The 22,184-nt window shown below is 47.1% G+C and overlaps 1 protein-coding gene across 1 annotated transcript in view; it reads left to right on the plus strand.

Moving 5' to 3' along the window:
- The window catches only part of ints3 (integrator complex subunit 3), a 34,337-nt gene that overhangs the window by 7,065 nt on the left and 5,088 nt on the right, over positions 1-22,184 (plus strand). Inside the window, exons 10-26 of the mRNA XM_059007320.1 lie at positions 464-655; positions 906-993; positions 2,010-2,089; positions 3,508-3,599; positions 4,656-4,762; positions 5,341-5,460; positions 8,256-8,385; positions 9,994-10,048; positions 12,378-12,481; positions 12,945-12,989; positions 13,688-13,807; positions 13,991-14,144; positions 14,265-14,333; positions 15,318-15,393; positions 18,809-18,922; positions 19,987-20,035; positions 20,343-20,510. Of these exons, the coding sequence (XP_058863303.1) occupies positions 464-655; positions 906-993; positions 2,010-2,089; positions 3,508-3,599; positions 4,656-4,762; positions 5,341-5,460; positions 8,256-8,385; positions 9,994-10,048; positions 12,378-12,481; positions 12,945-12,989; positions 13,688-13,807; positions 13,991-14,144; positions 14,265-14,333; positions 15,318-15,393; positions 18,809-18,922; positions 19,987-20,035; positions 20,343-20,510 (1,763 nt within the window). The remainder of the gene's footprint in view (positions 1-463; positions 656-905; positions 994-2,009; positions 2,090-3,507; positions 3,600-4,655; positions 4,763-5,340; positions 5,461-8,255; positions 8,386-9,993; positions 10,049-12,377; positions 12,482-12,944; positions 12,990-13,687; positions 13,808-13,990; positions 14,145-14,264; positions 14,334-15,317; positions 15,394-18,808; positions 18,923-19,986; positions 20,036-20,342; positions 20,511-22,184) is intronic.

Genomic DNA, 22,184 nt, shown 5'->3' on the forward strand with positions numbered 1-22,184 from the left:
ACTCTCACTCTCTGAAAAGGGACGTTGCTTAGATAAGCCTCTCAGCAGCAACAGCAATAAAGAGTAACACAGCAGAGCCCACGGATATATTACACAGGCGTAGGAAATTCAATATCCTGAACCGTGCAGACATTTCCTCCGCAACTATAAAACACTGAAAGCCGCTGTGGATGACATTTTTAAAATGTTAAGTATTTTTTTTTTAAATGTAAATGGCCTCCTGTTTTTAAATTTGTCCAGTTTGCCCTGGTTGTATAAAACTGTTTTCTGTTGAGCAGATTGGGTTTGAGAGTTTCACAGAGATGGACTCCCATTGCATATCAGTCTGATCCATCCCTGGTTTTTTTACTATGAGCTTGTTACCTATACACTGTGGCTAATCAAGCTCGTATTAAAACCTGGAATAGGTGAAGCTGCTATGCAGCAGGAGTCTTGTTCCCATCCCTGTTTTCTCCTGGGCCAGGTCCGGTTCGGGCAGCAGAAGCGGTACCAGGACTGGTTCCAGCGGCAGTACCTGTCGACTCCAGACAGCCAGTCCCTGCGCTGCGATCTGATTCGCTACATCTGCGGGGTCGTGCACCCGTCCAACGAGGTGCTGAGCTCCGACATCCTCCCTCGCTGGGCCATCATCGGCTGGCTGCTGACAACCTGCACGGTGAGAGAGCAGGAGCTCGTTGTGCGACACGACACCCGGGAGCATCTCTGGGCATTAGGACTAGCAGATTGCATGACTGTGTGTGTGTGTGTGTGTATTCTGGCCATGTGCGTGCGTGCGTGTACTTGCCAGTGTCTATTCTGGCCTGTCTGTGTGTGTATTGTGGTCTTTTTGTGTGTATTGTGGGCTGTTTGTGTGTATTCTGGTCTGTTTGTGTGTATTGTAAACCTGTTTCCTTTTCCTGCTCCAGTCGAACGTGGCTGCCTCAAATGCTAAGCTGGCTCTCTTCTACGATTGGCTGTTCTTCAACCCGGAGAAAGACAGCATCATGAACATCGGTGAGGAGGGGGGGGGGGGGGGAGTGGGGAGTGGGGAGGGGGGGGGAGTGGGGAGGTGGGGGGGGGAGGGGGGGGAGTGGGGAGGTGAGGGAGGGGGGGGAGGTGGGGAGGGGTGGGGGGGAGGGAGGGGGAGGTGAGGGAGGTGGGGGGAGAGGGGAGGGGTTGGGGGGGAGGGAGGGGGAGGTGAGGGAGGTGGGGGGAGAGGGGGAGGGAGGTGGGAGGGAGGTGGGGGGAGAGGGAGGGGGAGGGAGGTGGGAGGGAGGTGGGGGGAGAGGGAGGGAGAGGGAGGGGGAGGGAGGTGGGGGGGGTGAGAGGAGTCTGTGTGTTTTGGTTTGTTTTTTTATTTAATTTTCTACTGCATCAGTCTGTGAGTATTTACTGTTTCCATATACACATGCATGGTGTGCACATGTAGTCTCGCACACAGTAACGCTGCAGCGCATCGCAAAACAGTAACAGCACTCTAATGGGAGGCTTGACTGACTGCTTCCTAAAATAACCAGCATGTTAAAAGTTTAAACGCTAAACCGTGTTTAACCCTAAAGTATAAACGTTTAGGAAATAAATCTGAATCGTGTTCTGTTGACAGTGTTATGGCAGGTGATCCTAATTAGGTACAGCAGATATTATATGTTAAACTGCGTACATTTACAGGAATGGAAGTAAGACTCCTAGCAGTTTGATCCATTCCTGGTTTTACTGTGAGTTTAATAAGACCTAGCTTGTTACTACACACTGTGGATGATCAAGCTGCTAGTAAAACATGGGATGGATGAAACTGCTTTGCCATAGGAGTCTTATTTCCAACTCCTACTTTTATAAACGTTTGTGAAAAAGCATCTATCTCTAGAACGTAATAATTAACATTTTGCCCTCTCAAACACTAGTCTAGTCACCTGTGTGACGGTGCAACTTCACAAGAGCTTTCTTGATGGGTACAGTTTGAATATATTGTATTGAACTGACAGCCCCAGTTCAATCTCGCATCCCGTTCCCTGTGTTTCACCCCCTCCCAGAGCCTGCTATCCTGGTCATGCACCACTCCATGAAGCCACACCCAGCCATCACTGCCACCCTGCTGGACTTCATGTGCCGGGTGAGTCTGGGCAGGAGAGCGCCCTCTGTAGGGTGGAGGGGGTAGTGCAGCCAGTCAACTCAACAGCAGCTACAGTTTTCTAAGAGGAGATGTCATGTCTAATGTACACTTTTTGGCAGGAATATTAATTAATGTGGCTGTACCCACAAAGCATTTACAACAGTGTTAAGTTTATTGTATGTATTTATATAATATCAAATCAGACAAATACAGATAGCACAACTTTTTATGGAAACAAAAAGGGGGTGGGGTTCAAAACAAATTGCACAGCAGTGTGATTCATTCATCGTTGTGCTATGAGTTTCACACACCTGAACTTGTTACCTATGCATTGGGGCTAATCAAGCTGGTAGTAAAACTAGGATTGGATCAGACTGCTATGCAATAGGAGTCTGATTTCCATCTCTGAAATATTACCTTCTCTCTCTCTAGTCTTGAGTTTTCTCAACCCACCCAAAAACAATCCTTTAATTCTAAATTAAGACAATATTCCTTTTTGAATTTTCAATGTGAAAAACGCCAGGGTTGAGACTCACACTAGCCCTGCACACAGTCTTAAACTACCACCAATTAAGTATATGATTAAATGATTCAGTAGCCAGGAGTTTGAGAAACCCATTAAATGTATTGTTCCCTTATAGCTGCACGAAGAAATCCTAAAAGCCGTCCTACAGACGCAGGTGAGCCTTACTGAAGAAGTGTGATCAGTTCATTCAGAGCAGATTTAGCAGGGCTAGTGTGAGTTTCTAACCCTGCTCAAACTCCTGGCTCCTGATCATTTCAATATTAATAATAATAGACTTCATTGAGGGGAGTTCTGAACCCCAGGATTGGGTGCAGCAGCAGCAGCAGGGCTAGTGTGAGTTTCTAACCCTGCTCAAACTCCTGGCTCCTGATCATTTCAATATTAATAATAATAATAGACTTCATTGAGTTCTGAACCCCAGGACTGGGTGCAGCAGCAGCAGCAGCAGCAGCAGGGCTAGTGTGAGTTTGTAACCCTGCTCAAACTCCTGGCTCCTGATCATTGCAATATTAATAATAACAGACTTCATTGAGGGGAGTTCTGAACCCCAGGACTGGGTGCAGCAGCAGCAGCAAGGCTAGTGTGAGTTTCTAACCCTGCTCAAACTCCTGGCTCCTGATCATTTCAATATTAATAATAACAGACTTCATTGAGGGGAGTTCTGAACCCCAGGACTGGGTGCAGCAGCAGCAGCAGGGCTAGTGTGAGTTTGTAACCCTGCTCAAACTCCTGGCTCCTGATCATTTCAATATTAATAATAATAGACTTAATTGAGTTCTGAACCCCAGGACTGGATGCAGCAGCAGCAGCAGGGCTAGTGTGAGTTTCTAATCCTGAAACCTGCTAACTTTGTTTATTTATTTATTTATTTATTTATTTATTTAATTCCCAGATCATCCCCAATTTTTTCCCGTCCCTGGAGGGTCATGTGCGGCACGGCGTTTTCAACTCCCTCACGTTCATCGTGGAGAAGAGGGTGCTGGCGTGAGTGAACACTGGGGCCAGGGACCCCTGGGGGCCAATGAGGGGGTTTTCAGAGTGGAGCGAGGGGGGCGCAGCGCATAAAAACCTGACACAGCTGTGCTCCCCGGGTCAGAGAGACCCGTCTGTTACTGCTGGGAGCTGCTTTGAGGAGCTAGTCTGACTGTAACACTGACTACCCTTGACGTCCACTCTGTCATGCATTCATCTCAGGGATGGAAATAAGACTCCCACTGCATAGCAGTTTGATGCAATCCTGCTTTTACTGTGAGTCTAATAACACCTGAGCTTGTTACCTATACACATCATGGCTAATCAAGCTAATAGTAAAATTTGGAATGGGTGAAACTGCTATGCAATAGGAGTCTTTTTTCCCATCTCTGTATCTTCTCTCCAAGTGTTTCAGCAAAACCTGAATAATCTAAACTCAAAATAACAAGAACTCTGGCTGCATGTCAAACATCATCAGTTCAGTGTCCCTTTTATAATTTAATATGTTGAAGGAGTCGTGGAATATACAATAACCATTCCAACGAAGAGAGTTTTTAAATAGAGTGTCTCAGGTTTGGACAGGTAGCTACGTATTGAGCAGCGACAGCCTGAGAGACATGTTCAACAGTTCCCAGTTTTCTCTTCCTCTCCCAAAAATATATACAGGCAATTCTCATTAAAACGAACTCTAATTCAACTAAGCTCCTGGTGCTATGAATTTTCTACGTGGTCCAGACCCAAATTTAGCAGTCGTTTGTTCTAAGTTACTACTGTAATACGATTTCACTTTAACAGGAATCTTCTGTAAGTGCAAATTAATTTAGAGACCCCCCCCCCAGGGAAGAATTAATTAAAAAAAGTGCGTCTTAAATCCGAAGGAATTGAAGTACAGTTGGCTGTTCTTTTTTTTTCCAGTTGCTTTATTTGTTACCATCAAGTTCAGTGACAGGTAGAATCAGTCTCGCTCTCTCTGTCACACTGTCTGTCTGTTCTTTTTTAATGGCACCAATTAGAGTCATGAAAGGTAGAATCCCTTTCCTCTCACTGTCTCCCTCCCTCCCTCCTCAGACACCTGGCCCCGCTCTTTGATAACCCCAAGCTGGACCGGGAGCTGCGAGCCATGCTGAGGGAGAGGTTCCCCGAGTTCTGCAGCTCCCCCTCGCCCCCCACGGAAGGTACATTTGAAAGCTACCGTCAGTGCAATGAGCCGAAGCGTTGTGGGGAATCGGGCTGTGCTGAGACTCGCTCTCCTTTAGGAAGTGTATATCCATGCATCCATTCATTAGCGTGTTGATTTCAAAACAGGAAACGCTGTCCTTCCCTCGCCTTTACAACTGAGCACCAGTCAGTGGTGATTAACCTCCGCAGTGGGTGTTTTAAAAGCCAGACGGAAGCACATTTTCCTCTCTGCATTTGTTGCTTTGAAATCAACACAGTAATGAATGTATTTATTGAATACCTGCCGATACATACTTCTTTAAAGGTGTCGGCGCACACCTATAAGCTAAGAACTTGTGTGTTGGGTGTTTCCTGTGGCAGTCCTCTCTTGCAGTTTGGGTGTACCCGTGACGCATCAATATACTGTAAAGCACAAAGAAAAATTGTACATCGGAACTACTATTAAAGAAAAAATATATGTTTTAATTTGGAGCTGTTCTGTATATTCAATACAAGGGATAAGAGTGAACTATTTGTGTGTGTCATTGTGCATCCTGCCCCACTCACTCTCTCTGTTCTACCCCCTCCTGAACAGTGAAGATGGAGGAGTCCGTTGCCATGGAAATGGACAATCACGTGTCCGACAAGGAGGACGGTTGCTATGACAACACGGAGGCTGCCTTCAGTGATGATGAGGAGGAACTGCACAACAAAGGTGAGAGAGCAGGGAAGGGAACCAGTGAGAGAGACACAGAGAGCAGGGAGGGGGGACCAGTGAGAGTGAGACACAGAGAGGGGGACCAGTGAGAGTGAGACACAGAGAGCAGGGAGTGGGGACCAGTGAGAGACACAGAGAGCAGGGAGGGGGACCAGTGAGAGAGACACAGAGAGCAGGGAGTGGGGACCAGTGAGAGAGACACAGAGAGCAGGGAGGGGGACCAGGGAGAGTGAGACACAGAGAGCAGGGAGGGGGGACCAGTGAGAGCGAGACACAGAGAGCAGGGAGGGGGGCCAGTGAGAGAGACACAGAGAGCAGGGAGGGGGGACCAGTGAGAGCGAGAGAGCAGGGAGGGGGGACCAGTGAGAGCGAGACACAGAGAGCAGGGAGGGGGGACCAGTGAGAGAGACACAGAGAGCAGGGAGGGGGGACCAGTGAGAGCGAGAGAGCAGGGAGGGGGGACCAGTGAGAGCGAGACACAGAGAGCAGGGAGGGGGACCATTGAGAGTGAGACACAGAGAGCAGGGAGGGGGGACCAGTGAGAGTGAGACACAGAGAGCAGTTTAAACCCAGCCTGGGTCCGTGACTGACACCAGCACGGAAGCAATAAGGAGATAGGACGGTAAAACCATTTTAAATCTGTTGAACCAGTAAGGCAGTGGCTTATTCAACGCATTCCAGTCCAGGACCTTGTTCCATCCAGGTCCTCAGTGTTTGAGTTCAGCACTGCACAGCCTGTCCTTATTAAAGTTTATCACTGTATTTTGTGCAGATTTCCCATGGCTATGCTATGCACTTAGCTTACCCTGGTTTGCCATGTTTATTAATATGCTTTACCATGCCTTGCAATTCTCTACAATGCTTACCTATGATTTACTGTGCTTTGTGCTTTATTACACTTTGCTGTGCTTTTACTCGGGGAATCCTTTAGCAGGGTTATAGTAACTGCATTCTGTAACTGAACCCAGGTGTTCATTTAAACCATTAAGATCCTGGACGGTGAAGGTCCTGGTTTGTAATTTATACTGAGCGCGTACCAGTGCAGTAAGGGTTACAGACCAGTTCAAACCAGTAAGAGACAGAGAGAGAGACGCAGAGTATCAAGGCCGTCTTCCTCCCCCTGCTTTGCGATCGTATCCCAGGATTTATGAGCTCAGGCTATTGCATTTTCGGAATTGTACACAATCAGGAAGAATGCTGCTGTCAGCTAGACCACTCGTAAATCTGGAAGTGACCCGAGATTCCATCTGGCTTCTGGGAGAGAAGGGGAGGGCTCTGTCTGTTTGCTTATACAGCGTAATGGAAGCATACTGTACACGGATGCATACAAGCTATAGTCTATTTAATTAAGTGATTTATTATAATTTTTTCTGCTATCTGAAATGCAGCACCTGGTCCCAATTTCATGCTTGATCAAGCCACGGCTGGATTTCATTAGAGGATTTAAAGCACCCAGTCCCAACCTGATCCATCTGTACCCTGAGGAGACGAGCTGGGTTCCAGTAGAGCGTTTTACAGCACTGCTGGGATTCGCCCTGGGTTGCTCCAACCACCTGTCCCTGGCTCTACCGGGATCCCCCCCAAAAAATAAGGGGTTTATTCATTCCAGGGGGTTCCCCTGCAGTGCTGTGAAACGCTCTAATAAAAAAATCCAGCTGCTGCTTATCAGATATAGGCTGATCAAATCAACCCACAAAAGGGTTACAAACTCACACTAGCCCTGCTGCTGCACCCAGTCCTGGGGTTCAGAGCTCCCCTCAATGAAGTCTATTATTATTAATATTGAAATGATCAGGAGCCAGGAGTTTGAGCAGGGTTACAAACTCACACTAGCCCTGCTGCTGCTGCTGCTGCTGCTGCACCCAGTCCTGGGGTTCAGCGCTCCCCTCAATGAAGTCTATTATTATTAATATTGAAATGATCAGGAGCCAGGAGTATGAGCAGGGTTACAAACTCACACTAGCCCTGCTGCTGCTGCTGCACCCAGTCCTGGGGTTCAGAACTCCCCTCAATGAAGTCCATTATTATTATTAATATTGAAATGATCAGGAGCCAGGAGTTTGAGCAGGGTTACAAACTCACACTAGCCCTGCTGCTGCTGCTGCTGCTGCTGCACCCAGTCCTGGGGTTCAGCGCTCCCCTCAATGAAGTCTATTATTATTAATATTGAAATGATCAGGAGCCAGGAGTTTGAGCAGGGTTACAAACTCACACTAGCCCTGCTGCTGCTGCTGCACCCAGTCCTGGGGTTCAGAACTCCCCTCAATGAAATCTAGTATTATTAATATTGAAATGATCAGGAGCCAGGAGTTTGAGCAGGGTTACAAACTCACACTAGCCCTGCTGCTGCTGCATCCAGTCCTGGGGTTCAGAGCTCCCCTCAATGAAGTCTATTATTATTAATATTGAAATGATCAGGAGCCAGGAGTTTGAGCAGGGTTACAAACTCACACTAGCCCTGCTGCTGCTGCATCCAGTCCTGGGGTTCAGAACTCCCTTCAATGAAGTCTATTATTATTAATATTGAAATGATCAGGAGCCAGGAGTTTGAGCAGGGTTACAAACTCACACTAGCCCTGCTGCTGCTGCACACAGTCCTGGGGTTCAGAACTCCCCCCAATGAAGTCTATTATTATTAATATTGAAATGATCAGGAGCCAGGAGTTTGAGCAGGGTTAGAAACTCACACTAGCCCTGCTGCTGCACCCAGTCCTGGGGTTCAGAGCTCCCCTCAATGAAGTCTGCTATATTACACCTGAAGATGACATTCTCTAATTCCTTCTGCCTTTCAGGTAAAAAGAGGGAGTTTCGCTTCCATCCAATTAAGGAAGCCATTATTGAGGAGCCTGCTGACATCACGCCCTATGTGGACCAATTGGACGAGACCCTGAAGGAGAAAGTTCTGCAGCTTCAGAAAGGAAGGTATGAGAGGGATGGATTCTGTGCGATGTGTGGGGGCCGACTGCAGGGGAAAGTGGCTGCAAGGCCGCGGCGTGTAATTCGGTAGAGGACTTGTGCAGGTGTGTCCCTCTCTGCTCCTCTCTCTCTCACTCCCTCCCCTCTCTGCTCCTCTCTCTCTCACTCCCTCCCCTCTCTGCTCCTCTCTCTCACTCCCTCCCCTCTCTGCTCCTCTCTCTCTCTCACTCCCTCCCCTCTCTGCTCCTCTCTCTCTCTCACTCACTCCCTCCTCTCTCTGCTCCTCTCTCTCTCTCTCTCTCTCTCTCTCTCACTCCCTCCCCTCTCTGCTCCTCTCTCTCTCTCACTCCCTCCCCTCTCTGCTCCTCTCTCTCTCTCACTCACTCCCTCCCCTCTCTGCTCCTCTCTCTCTCTCTCACTCCCTCCCCTCTCTGCTCCTCTCTCGCTCACTCCCTCCCCTCTCTGCTCCTCTCTCTCTCTCTCTCTCTCTCTCTCTCTCTCTCTCTCTCTGCTCCTCTCTCACTCACTCCCTCCCCTCTCTGCTCCTCTCTCTGCTCCTCTCTCTCACTCACTCCCTCCCCTCTCTGCTCCTCTCTCTCTCTCACTCCCTCCCCTCTCTGCTCCTCTCTCACTCACTCCCTCCCCTCTCTGCTCCTCTCTCACTCACTCCCTCCCCTCTCTGCTCCTCTCACTCACTCCCTCCCCTCTGCTCCTCTCTCTCTCTCTCACTCCCTCCCCTCTCTGCTCCTCTCTCTCACTCCCTCTCCTCTGCTCCTCTCTCACTCCCTCCCCTCTCTGCTCCTCTCTCTCACTCCCTCCCCTCTCTGCTTCTCTCTCTCACTCCCTCCCCTCTGCTCCTCTCTCTCTCTCACTCCCTCCCCTCTATGCTCCTCTCTCACTCCCTCACTCCCCTCTCTGCTCCTCTCTGCTCCTCTCTCACTCCCTCCCCTCTCTGCTCCTCTCTCACTCCCTCCCCTCTCTGCTCCTCTCTCTCACTCCTTCCCCTCTGCTCCTCTCTCTCTCTCACTCCCTCCCCTCTCTGCTCCTCTCTCTCTCACTCCCTCCCCTCTCTGCTCCTCTCTCTCTCACTCCCTCCCCTCTCTGCTCCTCTCTCACTCCCTCCCCTCTCTGCTCCTCTCTCTCACTCCCTCCCCTCTGCTCCTCTCTCACTCACTCCCTCCCCTCTCTGCTCCTCTCTCTTACTCCCTCCCCTCTCTGCTCCTCTCTCTCTCTCTCTCACTCCCTCCCCTCTGCTCCTCTCTCTCTCACTCCCTCCCCTCTGCTCCTCTCTCTCTCACTCCCTCCCCTCTCTGCTCCTCTCTCTCTCTCTCTCTCATTCCCTCCCCTCTCTGCTCCTCTCTCTCTCTCACTCCCTCCCCTCTCTGCTCCTCTCTCTCTCTCTCTCACTCCCTCCCCTCTCTGCTCCTCTCTCTCTCTCTCTCATTCCCTCCCCTCTCTGCTCCTCTCTCTCTCTCTCTCATTCCCTCCCCTCTCTGCTCCTCTCTCTCTCTCTCACTCCCTCCCCTCTCTGCTCCTCTCTCTCTCTCTCACTCCCTCCCCTCTCTGCTCCTCTCTCTCTCTCACTCCCACCCCTCTCTGCTCCTCTCTCCACAGTGACACCGAGGCGCAGTGTGAAGTGATGCAGGAGATTGTGGATCTCATTCTGGAGGTGAGTTCAGCAGGTTTTATTAGGAGTTTAATAAGACACACCTTGGCTTTGTTACCTATACCGGGGCAAATAAAGCTGGTAGTAAAACCTGGAATGGGTGACGCTGCTTTGCAACATGAGTCTTGTTTCCATCTCTGGTTCAGCAAGGGAAAGGTGGGTTGGACCAGACATCAATCATCAGAATATTAGTGTTTTAATTTCTCTGAATTGTCTGCTGTACTGTTCCTCTCTCCATGTAGACAACCGTCCCGAGAGAGATGCTGGGAGGAGTTAAGTAGGGTTGCAGCGACACACTGGTTATACCGAGAGATATATATATATATATATATATATATATATATATATATATATAGCGATACAGAACATTTTATCATTTGTATCGTTTGTCAGATCAATGACCGTGATACTGCAGGGCAGTGGCCCGGATAATGTTCGTGAGTCAGAGATATGTAGCATCATGTCCACACTTGGAAACCTTCCTTACTGGTCAGTTAAACCATTTGAAAGGCTTACGGTTGAGTCTGGTTCCCATCAGAGGAGAGGACCTTGTGCGCCCTGTGATGTGTTGTAACGCCTCAGGGGAGTGATGAGTGTGTGCTTTCAACAGAGAGACCGCTGTGATACCTGACCTCCCTACTTAATATAACCAACTCCGAGACAACACTGACTGCTACCTCTGCTCTCTATTCAATATTAACACTATACATGCATATGCTGCACACATTTAATTCCTTGTTACAAGGTAGAGATTGATTGCATAAAAATAAATTATTATTATTATTATTATTATTATTTGTTTATTTAGCAGACGCCTTTATCCAAGGCGACTTACAGAGACTAGGGTGTGTGAACTATGCATCAACTGCAGAGTCACTTACAACTACGTCTCACCCGAAAGACGGAGCACAAGGAGGTTAAGTGACTTGCTCAGGGTCACACAATGAGTCAGTGGCTGAGGTGGGATTTGAACCGGGGACCTCCTGGTTACAAGCCTGTTTCTTTAACCACTGGACCACACAGCCTCCTAAATAACTCCATGCATTAAGTTTAGCATTATAAACCCGCACAAAGCCTAGGTGTTATTAAGAGCATTTACCTGTGTAGCCAGAAGCTTGATTTTCAACCCTAGGCTTGTTTTTTGTTTTTACATCATTAATGACATATTATTGTGGAACAAAAATAAAACATGGAAACTTTTTTGGTTTGCCTTGTATTGAAAATGAGCACAGCGTTTCACAAAGCGAATCCAGCTGCTGAACAATTGGATTTATGTATGAGGAGTAAAAATCCAGTTGCAATGCTCAGCAAACCCAGTCGATCACGTTTTCCATTTTTAAAAGTAAAATGTTTTATAGTAATATTTCTTCTTGGTCTGTTTGCTACACACCGAAGGGGTGTGTTATAAACGTGCACAGTTCAAAATGACACACATAAATGAAGTGCATACAAAGCTGCGTTTTTAGTCTTGTAAAAAAACAAAATATTAATTAATAAGAGTTCAAAGAAGATTAAAGGTAGCCGGGATCATCAGGATCATTTTTCACCTCTCATTGATAATTGAAAATGGGTTCAAGGTATTGTGACTGTTTTGCTGCCCTGGACCCTGTGTGTATAACGAACCCGTTCTGGTTCCAGCGCTGGTGCCCTGTGTGTATAATGAACCCGTTCTGGTTCCAGCGCTGGTGCCCTGTGTGTATAACGAACCCGTTCTGGTTCCAGCGCTGGTGTCCTGTGTGTATAATGAACCCGTTCTGGTTCCAGCGCTGGTGTCCTGTGTGTATAATGAACCCGTTCTGGTTCCAGCGCTGGTGCCCTGTGTGTATAACGAACCCGTTCTGGTTCCAGCGCTGGTGTCCTGTGTGTATAATGAACCCGTTCTGGTTCTAGCGCTGGTGTCCTGTGTGTATAACGAACCCGTTCTGGTTCCAGCGCTGGTGTCCTGTGTGTATAACGAACCCGTTCTGGTTCCAGCGCTGGTGTCCTGTGTGTATAATGAACCCGTTCTGGTTCCAGCGCTGGTGTCCTGTGTGTATAATGAACCCGTTCTGGTTCTAGCGCTGGTGTCCTGTGTGTATAACGAACCCGTTCTGGTTCCAGCGCTGGTGTCCTGTGTGTATAACGAACCCGTTCTGGTTCCAGCGCTGGTGTCCTGTGTGTATAACGAACCCGTTCTGGTTCCAGCGCTGGTGTCCTGTGTGTATAACGAACCCGTTCTGGTTCCAGCGCTGGTGTCCTGTGTGTATAACGAACCCGTTCTGGTTCCAGCGCTGGTGTCCTGTGCTCTGCGTTTAACATTATTATTAATATTATCGGATTGTTTCTCCCGCAGGAGGACTTTGACTCTGAGCAGATGTCCACGCTGGCCTCCTGCCTGGCCGAGCTCTTCAAGGGACACTTCAGAGGAGACGTCCTGCCTGACGAGATCACGGAGGAGTGAGTCCTCACCTGTCCCATCTGTCCTGCCTCTCTGTGGGCATGTCCCCCTCAAAAAACAGGGCTGCAGGCCCCCCCCCCCCCCACCCCCTCAAATGATTGTTTAATTCAAACGCTTACAAGCATTTCCAAAGTTAATGCATGAAATGAACAGAACTAATTTACAAATCTACTTGTCTGTATGTATCCACATCTATCTATAGAGACATCTCTAAATATCTTTTTATCTCTGTCAGTCACCTGTCTATCTCTGTCAATTTTGTCTGTATCTATCTATCTGTATGTAAGTCTATCTATATCAATATCATCTGTCTATCTATCTGTATCTCTCTCTCTCTCTCTCATATATATATATATATAATGTATGTATGTCTCTGTCTGGTTGATATCTCTCTCTATATAAATGACAGTAAGAGCAGCACAGTGTCTTGTTAAAGCTTGTGTTCGGTGTGTGTGATTGCAGGTCTCTGGAGGAGTCTGTTGGCAGGCCTGTCTGTTTGATATTCAGGTAAGTGATGGATACAGAGAGAACTCCCAAATTCTTCTTGATCTGGGGAGCAGTGGAAAGGGTGCCGACGCTAATTAAAGGAAAAAAAAATCGATATTTTTTTTCAGTGGCTTGCTTGCACCTTCCTGACTGCTCGATACGTTCAAGTGAAGTGTGTAAGATTGTAAGGCAGTCTCCATGGTTACTGCTGCACTCTCATTTCGGATTTAGTTATGTATATAATTATGTGGGGGATGCAGACACACACGCTCACAACCCCCTTTTCAGAAATGCACTGTTACCTCTCACCACACTGTAACCTCCTTGTGTATCCGCTGTGCAGAGCAGGGTCTATAATACTTTAATGAAGAGGTGTGTGTGTTGAGCTCTCTGAGGGGGGTGTGTGTCGAGCTCTCTGAGGGGGGTGTGTGTCGAGCTCTCTGAGGGGGGTGTGTGTTGAGCTCTCTGAGGGTGTGTGTGTTGAGCTCTCTGAGGGGGGGGTGTGTCGAGCTCTCTGAGGGGGGTGTGTGTCGAGCTCTCTGAGGGGGGGGTGTGTTGAGCTCTCTGAGGGGGTGTGTGTTGAGCTCTCTGAGGGGGAGGGTGTCGAGCTCTCTGAGGGGGGTGTGTGTTGAGCTCTCTGAGGGGGGGTGTCGAGCTCTCTGAGGGGGGGGTGTGTTGAGCTCTCTCATTGAGTTGCTCTTTCTCTTTCTCGCTCACAGGAACCTGTGTCAGATGCAGGAGGATAACAGTGGCTTCAGTGTGCTCCTGGACATGCTGGCTGAGCTCTATCAGAAACAGCCTAAGATCGGATACCACCTGCTGTACTACCTGAAGGCCAGGTGAGACCGGCACACAGGGACTTATTTGGGACTTAATAAACTTAGCATTATTATTTTTTTTTGTAAAAGCAAAAAAAAAACTTAATTCTACAAAACACCACAGTGGGTTAGTCTGAAATGTGTTAAAATGACCTCTTTTTTTTTTTTTAATTTTCACAACTCCTCTCTCCTCTCCCCTCGCAGCAAGGCAGCGGCTGGTAAGATGCTGCTGTACGAGTCGTTTGCCCAGGCCACGGCGCTGGGTGACCTGCACACCTGCCTCATGATGGATATGAAGGCGTGCCAGGAGGATGACGTGAGGCTGCTGTGCTACCTGACCCCCTCCATCTACTCCGAGGTACCCTGGCAGCTCTGTCGCTGTGTCTCTCTAGTCTGTGACACAGTCTGTCTTTCTCTCTCTGTGTGATAGTGTGTCGTTCTTGTCACCCCCCCACTTTGCTCTCGTCTCCCCCCGCAGTTCCCCGATGAGACGCTGCGCAGCGGAGAGCTCCTCAACATGATCGTGGCCGTCATCGACTCCACACAGGTGAGTCAAGACAGGTAGACTCCACACAGGTGAGTCACACAGCTCATCCACTCGCACAGGTGAGTCAAACAGCCAAAACTCACTTCATCATTGGAGAAAACAGTCATTTTAATTTATTTTAGTATTTTTAAATATTGTATAGTATGCACAGCAAGGAATAGTGTAGTTTTGTATAGTGCCCCCGCCTTCCCCACACTGCAACCTGCCGAGTCTGATTTCTAACAGGGTCACGGTCCTTATCAGCAGCATTGTTTCCCTGGCCCCTATGCTGGTATGTAAGGCCCCCTGGGAGCAGTGAACGCACTGGGAACGCTCAGCCAGAGCGCTCCGACAGTTACTGGAAATAGCTGCCTGTCGTCGACCGCTAACGGGGTGATTAATGGCAGCGAGCGGTTCCTCCCTCCCCTTCCATTCCCCCTGGGATTCCGGGTCCAAATTCCTGCTGTTTGTGGAACCTCAAGCTGTGTGTGTGTGTTCGAATAACCGCAGCCTAACAAGCTGCTGATAGAGCAACAGCAGTTAGTTACTGGCAATTTTTTATGTGCCACAGCCCTGGAACCAGTCACACAGGATTGTAATAGAGGCACAGCTGTTTGCCCGTCATGTTTCGCTGAGCAAAACAGAACAATAAAAATGTGAAAAAGCAGATTTATGCTTTTTGATATTGATTATAAATCACATATCAGAAATCAACCAATTGAAGTATTTGTTGAAATTCCAGTACACCTGTCATCCTGTGCGTAGACAATAAGAGACACACAACGTATTAACTACTATTAAAAGTTTCCCCAAATCAGCTAACAAAATCTGAAAATATGGCCCTTGTGTTAGCTGGCCTGCTCTCCAAGCCCCCCCTCCTCCCCCCCCAATCTATCTAATCTATCTCTCTCTCTGTCTCCCCCATCTCTCTCTCTCTCTCTCTCTCTCTCTCTCTCTCTCTCTCTCTCTCTCTCTCATTCTCTCTCTCTCTCTCTCTGTTTGCAGCTCCAGGAGCTGATGTGTCACGTCATGATGGGAAACCTGGTGATGTTCCGCAAGGACTCTGTCCTCAACATCCTCAGTGAGTAACGGCAGTATAACAGTTCACTGTGTATCGATGGTGTAGCGTAGGTTTGTATCGTGATACAAGAACGAGAGGGTATCAAGCCCCTGTTCAATAAGACCAGTATGCTGTTACCTTACAAACTTTTCTTTTTTAAAACAATCTCTCTGAAAACCTGGATGCAGTACAATGTACCTCGTGTGATATTGGGTATCGTTTATCGATGAACTGTGAAACTTTCTTTACATGTATCGTATCACAATAGAGGGTATCGCGTAGAAGACTAAAAGCACAGCATAGCTCGTCGGAGATCACCAAATCATTCTTGAATGTTTTGTCGTTGGCACGGATACTCGCACTCCTTAATCTTCTTTAATTTTCGTCTTTTAACAAAATGGTCTGTCATTAAATTACCATTGTGATCTTCTTATGCATCACGCAAACAGCCAATCATGACCTGCATATCGTGATACATACTGTATCGTGACCTTCATATCGTGATACATACTGTATCGTGACCTGCATATCGTGATACATACTGTATCATGACCTGCATATCGTGATACATACTGTATCGTGACCTGCATGTCGTGATACATACTGTATTGTGACTTGCATATCGTGACACATACCGTATCGTGACCTGCATATCGTGACACATACTGTATCGTGACCTGCATATCGTGACACGTACTGTATCGTGACCTGGATATCGTGATACGTACTGTATCGTGACCTGCATATCGTGATACGTACTGTATCGTGACCTGCATATCGTGATACGTACTGTATCGTGACCTGGATATCGTGACACATACTGTATCGTGACCTGCATATTGTGACACGTACTGTATCGTGACCTGCATATCGTGATACGTACTGTATCGTGACCTGGATATCGTGATACGTACTGTATCGTGACCTGCATATCGTGACACATACTGTATCGTGACCTGCATATCGTGATACATACTGTATCGTGACCTGCTTATCGTGATACATACTGTATCGTGACCTGCATATCGTGATACATACTGTATCGTGACCTGGATATCGTGATACATACTGTATCGTGACCTGCATATCGTGACACATACTGTATCGTGACCTGGATATCGTGATACATACTGTATCGTGACCTGGATATCGTGATACATACTGTATCGTGACCTGCATATCGTGACACATACTGTATCGTGACCTGGATATCGTGATACATACTGTATCGTGACCTTCATATCGTGATACATACTGTATCGTGACCTGGATATCGTGACACGTACTGTATCGTGACCTGCATGTCGTGACACGTACTGTATCGTGACCTGCATGTCGTGATACGTGTCGTAAGATTGGTGTATTGTTACACCCCTAGTGAGTAACTGGTTTCTGCCGGTAGAACAGGAGCCAGAATTGACCAGTGACATTCGTGACAGTGTCTGGCATTTATATCGATCGATCTAAACTTACTAAGTTAATTCCTCTATGCTGTTGTATTATTGTGATGGAGCTGTCCTCCACTGCAAGCTGAACCCAATGCTGTTGCCTGGACTAGCTCCCCATTCCCACTGAAACAGCTGAAGAAACAGCTGCTTGAATCTGTGCGGATTGCTGCTCTCCACAAAGCTGTTGGCTTTTCTTCGCCTCTGTGGGGAGAAGCAGTCGGTACAACTCCTGTGTTCCGGACCCCCATTCAGGAGCCTCCTCTAGTTCGGAACCTCGCTTATGTTCTCGAGTTCTTCTTTGATGCCCCAAACATGGTGGTGTGAGGATAGGGGCGTCTTAAACGCGCAGACGCTCTCACGCTGGAGCGGAGCGGAGGGGGGCTCGAGCGTGAGAGAGCAGGGCAGACCCCGCGGCTGCATTCCTGCCCCTCCTCCTCCTGCTCCTGCCCTGCTGTGTCACTCGGGAGACGTGTTCTTGCTGGGAAGGAAATTTGCGGAGGAAATGCCTGAGCTGGAGGCCTCCTCTGTGGTTTGTACCTTCTTGCTGTTTACAGAACTGTGTTTGATTTTTCCCCTGCCTGAAGCTAAAAGTTTGGGATAAGAAAAAAAGGGGTTTCCTACTTTCAACATACCAGGGAGTTACAAAATATTATAAGAGAATGTGATTATGGGACACATCACAGCAGCTTTAATTCAACTCAACACTGCAGAGCGCTCTAGCAATATAGGAAAGAGAACTCCACTCTCAACACTGCAGAGCACTCTAGCAGTATAGGAAAGAGAACTCCACTCAACACTGCAGAGCGCTCTAGCAGTATAGGAAAGAGAACTCCACTCTCAACACTGCAGAGCGCTCTAGCAGTATAGGAAAGAGAGCTCCACTCTCAACACTGCAGAGCGCTCTAGCAGTATAGGAAAGAGAGCTCCACTCTCAACACTGCAGAGCGCTCTAGCAGTATAGGAAAGAGAGCTCCACTCTCAACACTGCAGAGCGCTCTAGCAGTATAGGAAAGAGAGCTCCACTCTCAACACTGCAGAGCGCTCTAGCAGTATAGGAAAGAGAGCTCCACTCTCAACACTGCAGAGCGCTCTAGCAGTATAGGAAAGAGAACTTCACTCTCAACACTGCAGAGCGCTCTAGCAGTATAGGAAAGAGAACTCCACTCAACACTGCAGAGCGCTCTAGCAGTATAGGAAAGAGAACTCCACTCTCAACACTGCAGAGCGCTCTAGCAGTATAGGAAAGAGAACTCCACTCTCAACACTGCAGAGCGCTCTAGCAGTATAGGAAAGAGAACTCCACTCTCAACACTGCAGAGCGCTCTAGCAGTATAGGAAAGAGAACTCCACTCTCAACACTGCAGAGCGCTCTAGCAGTATAGGAAAGAGAACTCCCCTCTCAACACTGCAGAGCGCTCTAGCAGTATAGGAAAGAGAACTCCCCTCTCAACACTGCAGAGCGCTCTAGCAGTATAGGAAAGAGAACTCCACTCTCAACACTGCAGAGCGCTCTAGCAGTATAGGAAAGAGAACTCCACTCAACACTGCAGAGCGCTCTAGCAGTATAGGAAAGAGAACTCCACTCTCCACACTGCAGAGAAAATGTAGTTCTTTTTTTATTTTGAATTTTAACAAGGTGTCTGACTACCATATCTTCATGGATCTTAAACTCTCCCCCTCCCCCAGCAAGCTGTCTCATTGCCATGGCAACACCGGCTGCAGAAGCTCCATTATCTGACGGAAAGCCCTCATTAGGTGAAGGCAGCTGATCTGAAATTCGGATGTTTACTCTGCGGCGCTGTGATAAAGATCTGCATTGAGGAGGGCATCGGGAGAGTGCTGTCTCTAATGAGGCTTCACGTAGCATGCATATCAAACATCACAGGCAGGCGGGGGGGGGGGGAGGAGGGAGGGGGGAGGGGGGGTAGTAAATGGGGAGCGCTCGTGGGTCATTGGCAGCTCATGTCTGTCTCCATCTCTGTGTTTAGTTCAGAGCCTGGACTGGGAGACGTTTGAGCAGTACAGCACATGGCAGCTCTTCCTGGCTCACAACATCCCTCTGGAGACCATCATCCCCATTCTGCAGCACCTCAAGTACAAAGGTAAAGCGCAGAGACACGCACACACGCGCAAAAACTAGCACCCAGGCAGACAGCCCTCGGTGTGAATAACAACACACACCCCCAAGTAGAAACGAATCAGAACCAACAGATACACAACGACTCGTAAGAAGGTAGACAGCTCATAGAATGCAGGCACACAAGCCAATGGTCATTATAAAAGTCCCATAGTAAAAGCATAGCAAAATGTAATAAAGCACATTGGAAGCATGGGTAAGCATTGTAAAGAATAGCATGTTAATAAGCCATGGCAAAACTTCAAAAAGCAGTAAACTTTTTTCAGGGAAAACACTTATCTAATGGTAGTTGCTGAATTATAAATAAATTATTCTAAAATGTTGAACTTCATGAAGTTGTAACAACAGTGATGGTGAAGATGCTAATAATAATAATAATAATAATAATAATAATACTAGGGATGATAATGATGGAATAACAATAGCCAGCACAGACTCCTGCACAGTTCAAGCTCTTACATCGTCTATTAAAAAATGCTGTAGTTTTAAATCTGGTGTCAAGCTCTGAATACAATCACAGAAAAGGCTCTCTCGGTGTTTCTAAAGAGGCGCGCTGTCAGAGTGACCTCTGATAAGCCCATTCATTTCCATTTATATTGGGCTGCTTTCTGATGATCCTCTCATTAGTGCCAGCCTGCTTCACTTCCTGTTTTGGAAGAGAGAAGAGAAGCCATTTCATGTGAGTTTTTAACAGACCTGACGCACAGGCGTTTTGTGTAGCTTAAATATTCCTGAGCAGAGTGCAGAGCAGTGTTTAGTTTGAACTCCTTTTAAAGGGATTGAGACAGTAAATCTAAGTTCAGCCTGAAGTTTATTCCAAGACCACAGAGCTAAATTCCGTACATATTTTTAGGAACTGAGAAACAGTCTGAGATCTAAGATTTATTAAGATCGTTTGGGGTAGTAGCACATCTTTGCACGCACACCCGTTACTGTAATTGAATGCAGAATATTCAACACCAGTGTGCAGTAAGATACCGTTTCTTGTGTAATCTGTTTTAAATGAATGCTGTTCTTTTTTACCTGCAGAACACCCTGAAGCCCTGTCGTGTTTACTGCTGCAACTCAGAAGAGAAAAGTAAGCAGCATACCTCACTACTGAGTGGGTGATTCCACGTCTCACACCTGCATACCTCACTACTGAGTGGGTGATTCCACGTATCACACCTGCATACCTCACTACTGAGTGGGTGATTCCACGTATCACACCTGCATGTGCACACTGCAGAGCAGGGGCCCCTTCCACTCCTGGCCTTTGTTCCAGCCCTGTTCTGAATTGTTTAATTGAACCAATGAAACCTCCACCCAGACCCTGCCACTCATTTTCCCTGTTATATTATATTCTCATGACTCTCTTTTATTCTCCTCGTTTCTGAACTCGCCAGGCCCAGCGAGGAGATGGTAAAGATGGTCCTGAGCCGGCCCTGCAACACTGAAGACCAGTTCACCACCAGTATACTGCGGCACTGGGCAGCCAAGCACGAGGATCTGCTGTCTGAACACATCAAAGCACTGCTGATCAAGAACAACAGCCTGCCGCGCAAGCGACAGAGGTGAGAGAATGACCCGCTGCGAAGACAAACCGGGCCTTAAACACACTGTACAGACCAGCTTCATAAAACCACACAAGCATGAAATGTAACACTTCAGGATACATTCTGCTTGATCTGCTGAAACAACCGAAGTGTGTTAAAAATGAAGATGGACAGGGATGGCAATAGGACTCCCATTGCATCACAGTTTGGTCCATTCCTAGTTCAATAAGGCACGCATGAGCTTGTTACCTATACTGGCTAATCAAGCTCGTAGTAAACCCTGGAATGGGTGAAACTGCTGTGCAATAGGAGTCTTAGTTCCATGCCTGAGAAGTAACGTTTTATAAAAGAGAAATATACAATAAGCATGTGTTCGGGCACATCTTGCTCTCAAAGCCGAAACACAACAAAGGGTTAAAGCACCCAGAATAATCAATCTTGAGTGCTTTGTTGTGCATTTCCATTCCCTGTGCAAGACAACGTGCGTTCTGATTTCATGAAGCCGTTATCTGGCACTGCCGTGGGTCCTTCACAAGGTTAATGGGGGGGTAAATGCATCTTGGCTCATGTTTAAAGAACACAGCGTACTGGCACAAACTGAGTGCTCCAATTACAGACGTCATTCACCCCTTAACTCCAATTAGCTGGCTGTTGCTACACATGGTGTGTGATTGGACTCTGTGTGTGTTTTCTAAATCTAATTTGATTCCATTCAGTTTATTTTCAGAATATGCCAAGCCCTCCTTTTAATGCAGAGAGCAGAAAGCTAATCAATAGTTTAGAATCAGCAGTTTAAATGGCTCCCTTTGGGGGTGGTTGTTTTTTTTTTTTTTTGTCAATGTGAATCAACATGACTATTTATTTAAAGTCATTGAAAAAGAACAGCTCACTAGATCAAACCATTTCTATGACCAATAACACAGCCTCCTAAAATTAATTCTCTCCACCTTTTGAAAATAATCAACAACGGCGTTTTCACATGATCTTAGTTGTTCGGAATTTGCCCGAATGTAAAATAAACGATGAAACTCCAGACTATAGCAGTACATTAATTTGCAGGATTCTTAAGGGAAAATAATCCAGAGTTTAAAAATAAATATCATAAATTGACTCTGGATGGTTGACAGATTAGCTCATTGTTGTAGTGATTTAAGACCGGCCTGCTGTATTTAATAGCAGTGCAAGAGCGACACCTTGTGGCTGATACTGGTACTGATGCTTATTATATTCCGTGTGTAGAGCTTCTAATACTGGGCCAGTCCATTCAAACTTGCATAGGTGAGACACACTCTGACTTCTTTGAAAGTGACACAGACCAACACAGGCTTCCTGTGCACCTTCACATGTGCGTGGGTAAATTGTATTTAAAAAGGTAAGTTAAAACCTTTTGAGAATAAAGATGGATGTAGGGATTTTAAAGGATACAGTACTCTGAATGCTGTGCTTTTCTATAAAAACACAAACACATCACTAATATTCCAAAAAAAAAAAAATCATGAAAAACAACATAAATGGACTTGAGGTGGAAAGATTGTTAGAAAAAAAGAAAATTACAAAACTAATTGATTCCACCTTTTCAGCAGTGTGAGATTTTATAACAGACAGCAGCACTTGGACTGTGAATGTTGTTCCCACTGTGCTGTGCAGATCTGCCCTGACAGTGATGCAGGGAGTGTCTGCTCTGTCTAGCAG

Source organism: Acipenser ruthenus, chromosome 35, assembly GCF_902713425.1.
Source record: "Acipenser ruthenus chromosome 35, fAciRut3.2 maternal haplotype, whole genome shotgun sequence".
Classification (NCBI taxonomy): domain Eukaryota; kingdom Metazoa; phylum Chordata; class Actinopteri; order Acipenseriformes; family Acipenseridae; genus Acipenser; species Acipenser ruthenus.